The following is a 15466-nucleotide window of genomic DNA, read 5'->3' on the forward strand; positions in this document are numbered from 1 at the left end:
CCTTTTAAAAGGAGTTTAGTAATCAATTCTGTATCAATTATTTGCTTTTTAAGCTTAATCTCTAGGGGATGATTTAAAGATAGCTTTCATGCCAGTCTAAAAGTAAACATATTAAGATTTCCTAAACAAGGTAACTTTGAATACCATCTTAGGAATATATATCATATGAGCAATTCAAAAATTTATATTCCAAATTCAATCCTATTTTTTCACCATTCCATTTTTGAATGACTTCAACTGATCATTTAACTTAGTTTTCACTATTTCTCACAATTTCCCATCAATTTTTTTCTCTCCCTTAAATGTAAATTAAAAATGATTTTGTTCATCATGTGCATTAAACCAGTAATTGTTAATTAAATTCTTGATTTTTTTTGCCATGCATGTCAGAAGGGGGACCTAGTTTAACCTCAGGATTTACCAAGCCAGGTAAGCCTGCTCCCTCTCATGATGGTGAATGCAACAATTACGTATTTTAAAAAAAGGGCTTTTTTTTTTTTTTTTTTGCCTCTTCTTGTTTTCAAAAATCCTAAGTCTCATGTCAGTGGATATCATAAAACTTAAAAACAAATGCAAATTGACTCACAAGAGTTAGATAATATTTTGTGATAACCTCTTTAAAATGACTGCCTGTCTTTCTAGGTTGCAGGTTTGCTGGTGCTGGATTATAGTAAAGACTACAACCATTGGCTGGCTACCAAGAGTTTAGGGCAATGGCTACAGGAAGAAAAGGTGAGAAATGTAATAGGGCATCCATCATCACCTAAGGAAGATTGAGAAGGTGCCTGTAGATTCAGAAGTGACAAGCAGACAGAGGAAGATCATGTAGTTTGGGATCTTTGCATTTCAGAGAGGGATTCCTTCTCTTACTATATAAAGGCTGAAATGTTTGGATTCCTCCTGAAGTGCTGATGAGCACGTATTTTCAGTTTATCCACTAGGTGGCACTCATACATGCTTGGTAGCATTTCACATTTGGGAGAAAGGGGGTAAGATAAAATTTTAGCATTTTCTCTTTTTAGCAATTGAGTCTTTTACTCTCCTTCACCGTTTTATCTAGAATGTAGTTATGGAACTTGCTTCATGGGTTCTAGTGTTCTAGTACCAGCTCTACTGTTAACTGGTTGTGTAACTTTGTGCAGGTCACATAATCATTCTATGCAATACTTGTGTCATCTCTAATTCTTATGAGTATAAGCAGATTACCATCAAGTTTCGTTGGGCTTCAACATTATGACATGTAATTATATATAATTTCATTTGAAGTATTAATAATATCAGAAAAGGGTTATAAAACTTTATCTTACACTTTTAGTTTAAATATTAATTTCTATTTTTTTTTTTTTTTTTGAGGCGGTCTTTCACTCTTGTTGCCCAGGCTGGAGTGCAATGGGGCAATCTCAGCTCACTGCAACCTCTGCCTCCTGGGTTCAAGTGATTCACCTGCTTCAGCTCCCCCAGCAGCTGGGAGTACAGGAGCCTGCCACCATGCCTGGCTAATTTTTTGTATTTCTAGTAGAGAGGGGGTTTCACCATGTCGGCCAGGCTGGTCTCGAACTCCTGACCTCAGGTGATCCACCGCCTCGGCCTCCCAAAGTGCGGGGATTACAGGCGTGAGCAACTGCGCCCAGCCGTAAATATTAATTTCTAATGAAATAACAGCATTTGCCTTGTTTGGATGTTAGAAGTATGGACTTGCGTCCATTAACTTCATCTCCAGTTTTGCTGTAGCTGCTTTTTGTTCAACTGCTGGGCCTGATATTGACAGAATTTTATTCTAAGAAGGTGCTGCCTCTCCAATGAGTGTCTATCTATGGGGTCTAAACATTGCTTCTTTCTGACAAATAAAAAAAATCTCGATCCTGGCTTTTTAGATCTCATTCTTTCTAAATTTTAAAAGGGAGAAGAAGGCATCCATATCATATCCTGGGCCATCGTCATTTTCTTCTCAACTATTATCTGAATTCATCTTCCTTATACAGGCAGCTAATATCTGTAATCGTCATTTGGGAGACACACTTTTCTCCCCCCAGCCCCCACAACCCAAGGTTTCCTTTTCCTTTTTTGTTATTTGACCCTTGTTCTCATAGCTTTTCCATGTCAGAACTAATAGTTTTAGTGTAAGTCTAACCAATGGCTTGTAAGTTTGTTTTTTAAATGTGCTTTGGATCTTCTTCCATGATCACAGACATGTAGAGTAGAAAAGAATCCAAAATAATAACCAGTTCAACTCCTTCAATTTACAGGTGAGAACAAACACATTGCTTAAACATTTCTCAGATAATTAGTAGAAGAAAAAAAAAACTAAAACATGTTTTCATTTTTCTAACTTCTTTAAAAATTGTTGTTTTAATAAAAAGCCTCCAGGGGAATAGAGCCTGTTTTCTTGATTCCTAACTCATTACTCTTTCTTTATACTACATGTGTCTCTATCTAACCTAGTCAAAGAAACAAAACAAATGGTGGTCTTACGTGATGGACTAATAGGATGATCATGTTTTAGAACAACATGACTACTCAACATGGCCCTTCAGAAAAATGTGTTGAGGGCCTACTCTGTGCCAGGAACATTTGGTTCAAAACATAGATTTGCATATTATTGCTTATGAAGTTCACCAGTGTGATTTAACTTACTTAACATCCTGGGTTAAAAGCAACTGAAGTGTAGCAGAAGATTGATGTTCAGAATTTCTCATTTTTTACTCTGAGAAAGAACCTGGGTATTAAGAGTCCTATGCCTAACTGTAGCAACAATTTACCGTGTTCTGACAACACAGTCACCCTGGGTCAGAGAAAAGAAAGAGTGGAGAAATTATTTACTGCCCAAAAGATAGATGAGGCCAAGTTTGTAACTTGGAAACAATATGCTGGATTTAATTTCCTCCAATTTCACTGTCACTACAATTTTTTTCTTATAGGTTCCTGCAATTTATGGAGTGGACACAAGAATGCTGACTAAAATAATTCGGGATAAGGTATAATCATCATCTTTAGCCAAATCTATGTTTCTCTCTGTGTGTGTGTGTGTGTGTGTGTGTATGTATGTATGTATGTATGTTTCCCTCAATGCCTAAGGGATCCATTAATATGTAAAGGAGTGAATCTGGCCAGCTTCTGCTATTTGGGTCTCTGTTATTTTGCTTTACTATTTTCAGTGTAATTTTCAAGACTGAATATTTGATTGGTATGTTTTTAACTAAATGGACTTGATATTCATTCACCTGGCAGTTTATTGAGTATCCACTATGTGTTTATTATGCCAACAAGTCAAGGCATTTATAATTCAGCTCGTGTGATAGAACTTTAGTGAAACAAGTGGAAAAGGTAACAAATTGCATAACAACGTTGCCTGAAATGAAAACCTACATGCTGAAAAATACACTCCAGGAAGTGTACAGCATTGTTACTATTATTTGTTTTGTCCTTGTGAAAGAGTTATCTGTTAAATTAATGCATTATCTTTCATGAATGTGCCAAGTAAGCCCTGCATGCGTTACTTCAATTATATAGTCTTTGTTGAGACCATATCAATGACCAAGGTGATAAAAGGGAAGGTGATCTTTTGCTTTCATGTCTGATTGCTACAACATCTGACCCCTTCTCTGAGAATATCTCATCACCATCTGCTTGTTGAGTTTATTATTATTTTACTTGAAATTTCCACATTCCAAATCAGAAAGAAACATTACTTCACTAATGTTAACTAAATTCCCCAAATGCAACTAAAGTTTTCTTGCTAAATATAATTACATAAAAATAAAAAGGTAAATGATACAATTTGAAACTACGCATGTGGGCTGGGTGCAGTGGCTCACGCCTGTAATCCCAGCACTTTGGGAGGCTGAGGCAAACGGATCACTTGAGGTCAGGAGTTCGAGACCAGCCTGACCAACATGGTGAAACCCATCTCTACTAAATATACAAAAATTAGCCAGGTGTAGTGGCACATACCTGTAATCCCAGCTACTCAGGAGGCTGAGGCAGAAGAATCACTTGAACCCAGGAGGCAGAGGTTGCAACGAGCTGAGATCACGCCACTGCACTCCAACCCAGGCAACAAGAGCCTGTCTCAAAAAAAAAAAAAAAAAAAAAATGTACATATGGGAAAAGGAATCTTCAAAAAAATCTTTTGTAGATTTCTTGTTAGGATACAGGCTCTCTGTAAACAGAAGGAAAAACAGCTTTGAAAATAAAAACATGTCCAAATACCCATGACGAGAAGGAAGACAGCGAGCGTTTACGCCATCATTCTATCCCACCTCTGATTTTATTCACTCTACCATGATTTTCCTGAGAATAGGTGTTAGTGAAATTATATATCCCAGGGAGATTCTTGTGTTCTCTCAGCCTAATGATGTGTGTGAGCAGTAAACAATGATGAGACTATAAAGGTGGGAAAGGAATACAGTTGAAAAAATCAATTCAGATGGCAGAATTGGCAGGTTGAATAAAATATAGTCAGGCCTAATGATTCAGGAAAACTTTACAAGACCACACTTGTCTTTCACGTGATATGTTAGGTTAAAATGAGCCCTCCTTTTATCATAGGCAGTTAGGTTTTCAAAATTGGCTGAATAGATTGGCACAGACAAAATAGTATTGCCTCATAATTGTTTATCAGTGATGGTGGTTCGTATTAAAATGTATATTATGGCTTTCACTTCTATTAATCTTAGTTTGAAAAATAAGATCGTATTTCATCCAGAATGTTTTAAGAAAAGGGGAAGGATAACTGAAAACCAAATTTCAAAATTAGGGATCCATAAATATAGAAAAGAGATTATGTGACTTGGATTCTAAAAGTAAATACAGGCCACCATGAAATTTAGTAATTTACTATGGAAGTGAAAGGTGTTTTTGAGGTAATGTTCCCAGACTTAGAGGCAGCACTCTGAATTTAATAATAGCACTGAAATAACCATCATGCTTGCATGACACATAGGTACTTTCTACTCTCACTTACCCCCAAGTGACTTCTCCCCCAAGAAATACATTTAAAAGGGAAATGAAGGCTTCCTTCTATTTCCTTCAATAGAATAATTTCGTCAGAGAAGGGCAAATCAATGAATTATTTTGAATTTTTACCCCTCAATAAAATCTTGACTATTAAATATAGCATATCATTTTTCTAAAAGCAGACTTACTAACAAATAAGTAAATCTCAAGATATAGCTGAAAAAAGATGACATTGTCATGTTCAAGCTAGCAAGAGTAGTTTGCGAAAACTTTACAAAGGGTTGAACATTCTTTAAATTCAGGCCCTTGGGAACACTTGGACATGAACATGTCTAAAATAGTGAATATTTTCGTTGCAAATTCTAGAAGTTTATGACTTATGTTGCATTTCATCTTTGTGAATTAATATTACTATCACAATAAATGAATTCTCATTCTCTTTATTTTTTTGGTATTTTTAGATTCCTTATTGTCTCAATAGATTTTTTTTGTCCACTTCTCTCATGAAATGTCTTTAGGTCATATACACCGAGGAGTGTAAGTTTACTAAATATCCCAATTTGCATCAGCCCAGAGCCTGGAGACCTGAATTCTGATGCCTTTTGACTTTGCCTACATCAGGCTATGGTGTCAGCCCTAGAAGAACTAATTATATTTCCAAGAATATTTCCCAAAATGCATGTGCAAATTACTTAATCTTTTCAGTTTGAGAAGACGAAGATCTTCCACTGATGATTATGAGTAGTTATAAAGACATCTAAATCTTGGAGCAGCTGTTTAAAGTCCCTTTGAGTTTATCTTGTCAACACCTTCATCGTTGCTTCCTTTTAACTAAATATTTTAATTTGATAGGGTACCATGCTTGGGAAGATTGAATTTGAAGGTCAGCCTGTGGATTTTGTGGATCCAAATAAACAGAATTTGATTGCTGAGGTTTCAACCAAGGTGAGGGGTTTTCCTTTATATTTTTAAGTTTTATTTGATCCTGTTTAGACCTTTCTTGAAATATCAAAATCTTCATTTAGGCAGAATTTATCTTCCAGAAGCACCAGTGTTGAGGGAAAAAAGGGATCTCATAGTGGCTAAAATACACGTTACAAAATCAGTGCATTTAAAGCTGGTAAGTTTTACTTACAGGCTTACATGGGAAACTTCATGCCCCGATTTAGAGGATTTTTACTATTATTTTAGTGTTCCCTCCACCCTTTCTGATTCTTCAGCTTAGGATTTTAACGATGTCAAATAAAGGGAGCACTGAATTGCCAAAGATAGGTACAGTGATGACGAGGAGTCAGAGCTAGTAACCTGCCAGAGAGCCAAGAGAATTTTACAGAAATCAGGTACAGTAATCAGAGTCTGGGGCATTTTGTGCAGGAAAAGTATTTATTCATACACTAAAGATTTATTGTGTTATAGCTTTGTTTCAAAATTAATGTTCATAATGATGACTGAGTCACCCTAAAGTGAAATTCCTTTAGTATACATTTATAAAAAGGTACAGAATACATTTTAGAAAGAAGTTCATTGGTTTTGATGGAAACTAATGTTTCGAATGTAGGTGTGAGTGAGTTTCTTGAGCTGCAGTCTCTGTCCTTGGGGAACATAGAGCCTTGTGGAACAAGCAAGCAAGTAAATCACCATGTGCAAAATCCTGTGATAAATGCTGTCCTTGGAGTGTGCATAGCATGCTGCAAGGGCATGCATGGGGCAGCATTGAAACGGGATAGGTGGATCAGAGAAGGCTCTATGGAAGAGTGAGCCTCGTTCCGAGACACAAAGAGCAGATAGTAACAGTTAGGTCGATGGAGAAGCAGAAGAACTTTGTTTCAGGTAGAAGGAATGGTTTGCCAAGAGGCATAGAGGTACAGAATAACATAGTATGTTTGAAGAGTTACGCACAGTTTGGGATGGCTGAACAAACGGGTTCACACCTATTGGTTTACACACTTGGGCAAGGATGAGTGGAGATGGACTGAATGAAGCTAAGTCTAGAAGGTTTCATATCATTGGCTAATCAGCACTTCCAGAAACTATTGCCAACTCATTCAGTGTCATTTTGAAGCAAAGTAAAACTGAATAAAAGAGCAAGCAACTAGAAGGTTATTGTAACTTATTGGAACAAAACTCATGAGACCCTGAACCGAGCGGTAATAGCAAGAACAGATATAGCAACCTAGGCGGCTTATACAAATGGGAGAAGGAGGCACTGAATGTGGCCAGGTAAAAGATCATCCTATTTTCTCCCCTAAGGATTTCAACTAGTTTGGTTGAGCATAGTGATTATGTCATTCAATATCTGAGATGTTTATGGGATACTGCTATGACTTTTTTGTAAAGAAAAGTTTTTGATCCACTTTGAAACTTAAAGGAAAATTGCTACCTTCTGTTTTTACTACATACAATGGGAGATAAAAATAGAGCTTCTCTTTCCAAGGACTATGTATTTGGTTACCACGGGGCTTTACATGTGGAGAATTTAGCCCTGTGGAAGCCTGTGTGGCATCATTGTTATTGGCTGGTTCTACCTTGGGGTTTATTTATACCATAGCAGAGATGGCTGCAAACTTCTCTTCCATCACCAGTGTGGCAATGGAGTCTCTCAGAGAAACTCTACTTTATCCAAGTAGAAAGTGAGTGTTGTTTCAACAAAGACGATTGAAATTCTTTGACAGGAAGGAATAGAAAAAGTACATGTGGACACAAAGTTTGATTTTAAATAGGTTTATTCACTACAACATTTTATTCCTAGATATAGCAAACATACACTTTTTTGCCTATGATATTTCATAATCATCATGGTCTATTCAATGTGGTAGCTCTGGTCTTTGAGGAAAATAATAACAACCAAGTTTTTTTGAACACTCAGTTAATTCTTGTAAAAACTCCATGTCATAGATGAAGAAATAAGCTTAGCAAGTAAGTCTATATAAAATCAAATGTAACTTGCCCAAATTTAGCCTCAATTTGAATTCAAGTGACTCCAGAGTCTCTGTGGCTAACCTCATGCTATTTTTCTTTGCATTTTGATGGGGGTTTGATGGAAAAGCCTTAAAAAGCTCAATTTCTAGATTTCTGTTGCATGAATTCAAGAAACCTCTTCAAGACTCCCTGTGAACCTATTTTCTATTTGGCCTGCATCTTACAAGGTCTGAATATGTTTGCTTCTCTACCTACGAACCTTTTCTCATGCTTTCTTCTTCCCCTTCTTGTCTGAAGAAGTCAGTTTCAAGAGTCAGCTCATTGTTCCTTTGTGAAGCTTCCATGACTCAGCTCACCTTTGGATTCCATGTCATTTAATAAATAGCTTCAGTATAGCCAGGATCATATTGAATTTAACTCTTTGGAAAGATTGTCTCTCTCACTTGTCTTGGTTGGCTTTTTGAGAGGAGAGGCCATGGTTTACTTACTTGCATCCTCAGCACTGCCCATAGTACCTTTCACATAGTACATGGTCAAAAAATAATGAATAGATAAAGGAATATACAAAGCCAGTAAATGGTAGTTAGAGTTGGTGGTAAAGAAATTGCACATTCTTATTTTCCCTTCAAATCCTTTAATCAGTGTTTCTTATGGTTCTATGACCTCCATTATTCATATAATAAAATTATCATTATTAATAACTATGTCTTATTAATAAAAAATAGGCACGATCTGTTGAGTACTTATTATCTGCTAGGTTTCTTCTAAATGCTTTACACTGATTAACTTATTCCATCTTCAGAACAATTATATGAGATGGATATTATTAGGAACTCATTTACTGATGAAGAAACTGGGGTGTAGAGAGATTAAATACCTTCCTCAGTGTGCATGGTCACAGGATTTATATGTAGGAAGGCTTGGTCTAGTGTCTACCTTTCAGAAAACATCATCTCATACTGCCTTTCAACATACTACAAATAATGGTTATACTACTAACAGTTATACTATTAGTAACCATCGCTATACTACCATGTAATGATATTCAAATAAGTTTACATTGTTTCACTCCTACCTTTTACATATGCAGAGTAAGTATTCAAGAATTTTAAATCAGAAATGGTAAAATATGTGAATATGTGAATATGCTGGAAACAGACTCTGCTTGTATGGGTATCCTACCCCCTCCTGTGACCAAACCTTGTCACTGAGGGTCTTTAGAAAGGATGTTCCCACGCCCTTCCTGACACCTGTTCATCTGGGAAAATATTCATGCTGTGATAGAGCACCAATCAGAAGGAGTATAGAGAACATTTCGTAAGGAAGAGTTCCAGCATGAGAGTTTTTAAAGGCTTTTTAAAAAAAGTTAAGAGTCAAATAGTCTGACCAGTAACATGTAAGACTCAGAGGAAACACACATTGATATTATCTGGTATTCCGGCTCCTGTCACATGAAAATGAGAGACAAGGGTTTGGGATTCCTATAAATTAGTACTGAGTCGTGATGTCCATGTCGGGCAGGGATGTGCATTCAAAACATGTGTTGTTAAAGAAAATGAATTTTAAGTTAGATATGTAATTACTTACATGTATGGAATTTGATCATGGTGTTTGCAATATTCACTTCTGATTTTTAACTTTAAAATTGGTCCTATTCATATGACTTCCCTTTGTTTTACATATTTCCCTGTGAAATGATTTAGTTTGAAACATAGCATGATAGAGGGTGATGATAGATGATAGAATGTTAGAATTGAGAACTGCCTTGGTGGTTTAGTCTACCATTTCCTAAATTGGAAAACAGTGGTGTGGAGCAGTTCATCTGAAAAAATTCTGTGGTCAAGGAAGGTTGAAAAATGCTGCATAATATATTCCTCTCTTGTAAGTCCAAACACAAATCCATATATGCAAGAATTCATGAGGTCTTGTGTAAATTCTGTTATTCTTATGGATAGTGTTTAATGTATTTGTGTAGAGACCAGCAAAAATAAGCATATCTGTGTTTTTATCTATGTCAAATCAAGGGAGATGCTGCAATGGTGAAAGCTGGCTCTGTTGTTTCTTAATGCCAGTGCAATTAAATAATGTTACTATAGCTGTGATAAAATGTGCATTTGTATCAGGAGATTACATATATTTTGTGAGTTTTGTTTGGCTACATGCCTTGGAAATGTTGATAACTTCATTCATTGTCTTGTAATTACAATTTTCTGTAGCTACAACTAGATGGTAATATTGCTTTATTTTACAGCAGAAGCCTAAGGTTAAGAATAGATCTAAACTTTTTCAAATTATTTGGTGAGAAAGAATACATGTGGCATTCAATTCAGCAATAACTCCCCCAGATCATGAAAGGATGGGGGTATGTTTTTTCCTTCAGAATAGTCAGTGGGAGGAAAAAAAACACATATAGTTTATATATTTTTTCCTCAACTACAGTCTAAGGATTATAATTTCACATTCTATCTAGACTTAATGGAGAGGTAGATATTTCAGTCAAAATAAACTGTTCTTTTCAATATTCAGTTTGCACTTTTCATCTGAAATTTTTAACAAATGATGAAATCATCCTAAATTCACAGTGTGCTAGCTAACAACTCTCAAAGCAGGAACCAGTGTGTGTGCCCAGCCTTCTAGGCTTTCTCTCTATTTCTATTATTTCTCCTTTTATGACTTTGGGGAGCTGCTTCTTGGGTTAATGCCTGTGAAAATAGATCTGCCTCCCAGCCATGCTTTAGACATAGATAATGATTATGATATGCTCTGGGGTCTTTTCATGAAATCTACCATTTAAATGCAAACAATTGCACAGCAACCTAAAGGAACTGGTGGTCTATACCTGCTTAGCAATTCCTGTGACTCTCATACTGATTTTATCCGTTAGGCCCCACTGAAGAAGCCTAATGTACAGTAATTCAGCTTTACCCCATTCAATCTTTAGTGCAAGTTGAGGATCAAGTGGTATTTAAAGCACAATGTATCTATTGCCACATCTGTCTAGTGCTGAATCAGGCAATAATACTTAAAAATTTCATTGCTAGTAGTTGTTAATGAGGCAAAACATGGAAAAGATGGTTAACTATGGACGCAACCAGTTTCTTAGAGATCATTGTTATTACTGTAATCAACAGTTTATATAAAACAGTAAAGTCTTTTTTTCCTCATAAAAAAGATACAGTCTGTGGCACTTGCTGTGCCTGTCTTACAAATTGTTTGTTAACTGCCAGTCACTCCCTAGTAGTTAACAGTCAATCTGTTACCAATCTATGTGCAAAGCATTGTCAGATGTGTTTATGGTTTTGGTCTGTTGCCCATAGCTGGGACTTCCCTCTCATTCTCTGGTTTTTAAAATGGCAGGATGTCAAGGTGTACGGCAAAGGAAACCCCACAAAAGTGGTAGCTGTAGACTGTGGGATTAAAAACAATGTAATCCGCCTGCTAGTAAAGGTAAGTAATTTGTTCATCTCAAAGGTGAGGGTTTGCCATATTGACCATTAGTGTTCAGCCAATTTCCTCTGTCACAGAGGAACTTAGGCATTCTTTCAGAATGTCAGGGGTCTACACTCTTCTTGTTGCTTTTGATTTACAAAATAACAGATTTATCCCTGTTCAAATTAAAGATATAGACTGCTATGGTTTTTCTTAAAAAAAAAAAAAACCTCAAGAGCCACTAAAACGTGGAAGAAAATGATGACTTTTCTTGTCATTGACTGACAGTCTAAGATGCATCATGTTCACTTTCTTTGTGGTATAGAGATGACCAAAAACCTAGAGCCTGTCTGATAGCATCTTCTTTGGGCCTACATTTATTATGCACCACATGTTTGTAGGAATCATGCCCTGACACAATGTGAACTGTCACAGTGCTTTTATATCAACTGTTAGACAATCAGTTAAAATTAAATCTTAACAATTCTCAAGGAGAACTTAACCATCATAATAATGTTTCTTAAACAAAGTTTGGTTAGGATTTTTCCTTCTCCTCACTCCTCTCTCAGTCTGTCTCTATCTACACATCTCCCCTCCATACACACACATACACACACACACACACACATTTGCATAACACCCAATTAGCATGCATATTGGGAGATTCTTCATTGCACCTCCTTATTAGAGAATATCAGCAATATTCAAATCATGATTTCAAATTCTTTTCAATTTTATTAACAAACATTTGCATGGATAGCATGCATGGTAGCAGATGCTGTGGATGACCTTAGACAGGTCACTCTAAGGTCACTCTAAGACCTTAGACAGGTCACTCTAAGAGTGAAATGGTATCTCACTCTCAAGTTACCATTTTAATTCATGTTGCCCATCTTCCAATTTCTAATATCTATATCTCTTTGCCTGATGGCTGGAGCCTACTGGCAGGCAGTAAATGGCATAGAATTAATGATCTCTGGAGTAGCCCCCAACCAAAACTCAGAAAGAGCCAATGTTTAACTACCGTGGCTCCTTTGTCCCATGGATAGACAGTCTCTAAGGTAACTATTCCACATGGGCTCTCAGAGTGCCCTAGTGGGCTTAAACTTCACTTATCCCTAGTGGTAACTGCTTGCTAATGCATACTTTATTGGGGTGTTTCATGATGTCACTTCCTCTCTGATTAGAAGGAAGTACCTTCCAAATAAGCTTTTATTCTCTCAAATCCTTGTTTCGGGAAATGCTTCATGGGAAACCCTCAAAGACACCTTCCTATGTGCTTTTATATTAAAACAAATTTCTAATTTTCCATTCGAATATAAATTTTACAGATAATGAGAAAACCCTAGGAAAGAAGGCTGGTTAAAATTTGATAAGACAAAAAGGCAAGACTGAAAAAGTTCTGATGTGGGCCAACTTAACATTTTCAGAAAATGGATTTGTACTTTTTTGCAATTGGTAGTGTGAAGGTAACCTACTCTCCTGTCAGTCCAATCATGGCATTTATAGGCACTGAAACTTCTCTTGAGTGCAGGACGGTGCATTATCTATTTTTTCAGGATCAAAACTTTTAATGGTGATTGTTTTCCCTTTTTTCCTTTCTTTCTTTCTTTTTTTTTTTTTTTCCGAGACAGGGTCTCACTTTGTTGTCCAGCCTAGAGTGCAATGGTGTGATCTTGGCTCGCTGGGACCTGTGACTCCTGGGCTCAGGTGATCCTTCCATCTCAGTTTTCTGGGTAGCTGGGACCATACCTGGCTAATTTTTGTTTTATCTTTTTTGGTAGAGATAGGATTTTTGCCCTGCTTCCCAGGCTAGTCTCGACCTCCTGGGCTCAAGCAATTCCCTCATACCTTGAGCTTCCCTATGTGCTAGGATCACCAGCATGAGCCACCAAGCCCGGCCCCAAAGAAATTTTTGCACAGCATTGTTTGAAATGTTTACAAATTTTTCCTTCCCTTTAAGGAATGGTTAGTCAAGAGAAAGTCTAACAAAATTATACTTTGGCAAAGAAACATGTTATTAAATTCGTCATTCTTGTGTCTCTTTTCCAGCGAGGAGCTGAAGTGCACTTAGTTCCTTGGAATCACGATTTCACCAAGATGGAGTATGATGGGATTTTGATCGCAGGAGGACCAGGGAACCCAGCTCTTGCAGAACCACTAATTCAGAATGTCAGAAAGGTGCAGTGAACCTGGAATTAACGTGTATCTGTGTGGGAGGTGGGGGCTTCCGCTCTGTACCCTGAAAGGGCTGTGATACATTTTATTTATTTAGGCATTTTTCAATGCTGGTATTTGTGACTTCTGAGGCAGTGTCAGTAGAGGCATTCTATAGGGGAACCAATGAGGAGAGAATATCAGAGAAAATAGGGTTTTTCTTCAGGCAAAGTAACTTTGGGACCATGTCCTTGAGTTAAAAGAACTGGAGTCCAATGGCCAAATGTATTTTGCCCTACAGTTGTGAACTGGCAACTCATGGTTCCTCATCATGACCTTGGGACCCATAAGACCTGCAAGTCTCAAAAGAAATATTAAATCAGATTTCGTTTAGTCTGAATGTAAAGTACATCTTATTGAATTCTAATGCTACAAGTTTGTCAATCATGTCCTTTTTTATATTCCCCTTTAATTCAGTTACTATTCTCTTTACCTTCTTAAGAAAAAAGGATACCTTGTTTTTATTCATTCAGAAGCAACATTTTTTGGAACTGTACTAATTGGTTAATAAAAATTCTCCCTGATTTAGATTTTGGAGAGTGATCGCAAGGAGCCATTGTTTGGAATAAGTACAGGAAACTTAATAACAGGATTGGCTGCTGGTGCCAAAACCTACAAGATGTCCATGGCCAACAGGTGAGGTAGTTTCACTTTTGCTTATAGTAAACCAGTTCTGACATACTAACTAAGTACAAAGAACTTAGAAAACTTACCTGTCATTTCTTTAGAGTACATAAATAGCCATACCTTACGTGGTTGACAGTTGACTACCTGATACCACTTTTATTGCATTTTTGGAAAGCAGGCTTCTCTAATGATAACCTTGCTATAATTTAAAGTTATTTTCCTTCCCTTGGCATAAATTGAGGTTATAATACTCAATCAAATGATTCTTCAAGGGAAATTGTTCTGATTTTAAGCCTGATTTCAGAACATTGTAACATTTTCAGAAGGTAAGTGTGACTTTAGAACCGAGAAATCTTTAGATCCTCTCCGTTTCTCATTTTTTTTTTTGCCTCAAACAATATTAATTTATTAAACATCAGGCTTTCCCCCATGGTCCACCCTCTACATAAAGTACAATTCAGGTCTAAGCAGTCCTCTATTTGTTATCACCCCATAACTCTCTGGCTTTAAAATTATTGTAGTTCTCTTAAAATAAGTCACTCGTATTTCTTAGTTTCTGTTAAGCTGGTGAACAACCCTTTTTGTTATGAGCGCAATGTCCCCTTTTCTAAAACTGATTATAGAATTTAATAGACCTGAGTATTTAACACTCAACAAAGCTTCCTGAATTGATTTTTGTTGGGAAAATTATTGGGATTAACAATCTGTGACTTTTCTCACAGACTGATTTTCACTAAGCAATTGAAATTTTAAATTTTAATAGGCTTTACTTTTTCACTACTTTATAAGGAATACGTTTATATTATCCTCTTCACTTTTCCTTTTCCCTGTTGTTTTTCTCCTTTTCTTTCCAGAGGGCAGAATCAGCCTGTTCTGAATATCACAAACAGACAGGCTTTCATTACTGCTCAGAATCATGGCTATGCCTTGGACAACGCCCTCCCTGCTGGCTGGAAACCACTTTTTTTGAATGTCAACGATCAAACAAATGAGGTAAATGATGTCAATAAACCTGTTCAGTTGGTGATGAGAAATGCAGGGTTTTTAAAAATAATTGATACATAAGCATAGTATATATTTATGAGATACATGTGATATTTTGATACATGCATACCATATGTAATCAAATCAGACTAGGATGACCATCACCTCAAACATTTTTTTAATTTAGTTGTACTGAGGACATTTCAAATCTTCTCTTCTAGCTGTTTTGAAATGTGCAATAAATTATTCACTCAGAATATTCACCCAGAATTTTTAAGTACACTGTGATGCAAATACCTTTCTACTGTTTGTTGGTGATTTGGTTGAGTGTTGA

General features: G+C 36.5%; 1 protein-coding gene across 2 annotated transcripts in view; it reads left to right on the forward strand.

Annotated features, from left to right (window-relative positions):
* CPS1 (carbamoyl-phosphate synthase 1, mitochondrial) overlaps nucleotides 1-15466 on the forward strand; it is a 196055-nt gene that overhangs the window by 97535 nt on the left and 83054 nt on the right. For both annotated transcript variants that reach the window (XM_011966550.1, XM_011966549.1), the window contains exons 5-11: nucleotides 643-732; nucleotides 2919-2975; nucleotides 5809-5901; nucleotides 11233-11322; nucleotides 13357-13485; nucleotides 14051-14157; nucleotides 15003-15141. In XM_011966550.1, the coding sequence (XP_011821940.1) occupies nucleotides 643-732; nucleotides 2919-2975; nucleotides 5809-5901; nucleotides 11233-11322; nucleotides 13357-13485; nucleotides 14051-14157; nucleotides 15003-15141 (705 nt within the window). The remainder of the gene's footprint in view (nucleotides 1-642; nucleotides 733-2918; nucleotides 2976-5808; nucleotides 5902-11232; nucleotides 11323-13356; nucleotides 13486-14050; nucleotides 14158-15002; nucleotides 15142-15466) is intronic.

This window comes from Mandrillus leucophaeus, unplaced genomic scaffold (genome assembly GCF_000951045.1).
Source record: "Mandrillus leucophaeus isolate KB7577 unplaced genomic scaffold, Mleu.le_1.0 Scaffold763, whole genome shotgun sequence".
In the NCBI taxonomy this organism is placed as follows: domain Eukaryota; kingdom Metazoa; phylum Chordata; class Mammalia; order Primates; family Cercopithecidae; genus Mandrillus; species Mandrillus leucophaeus.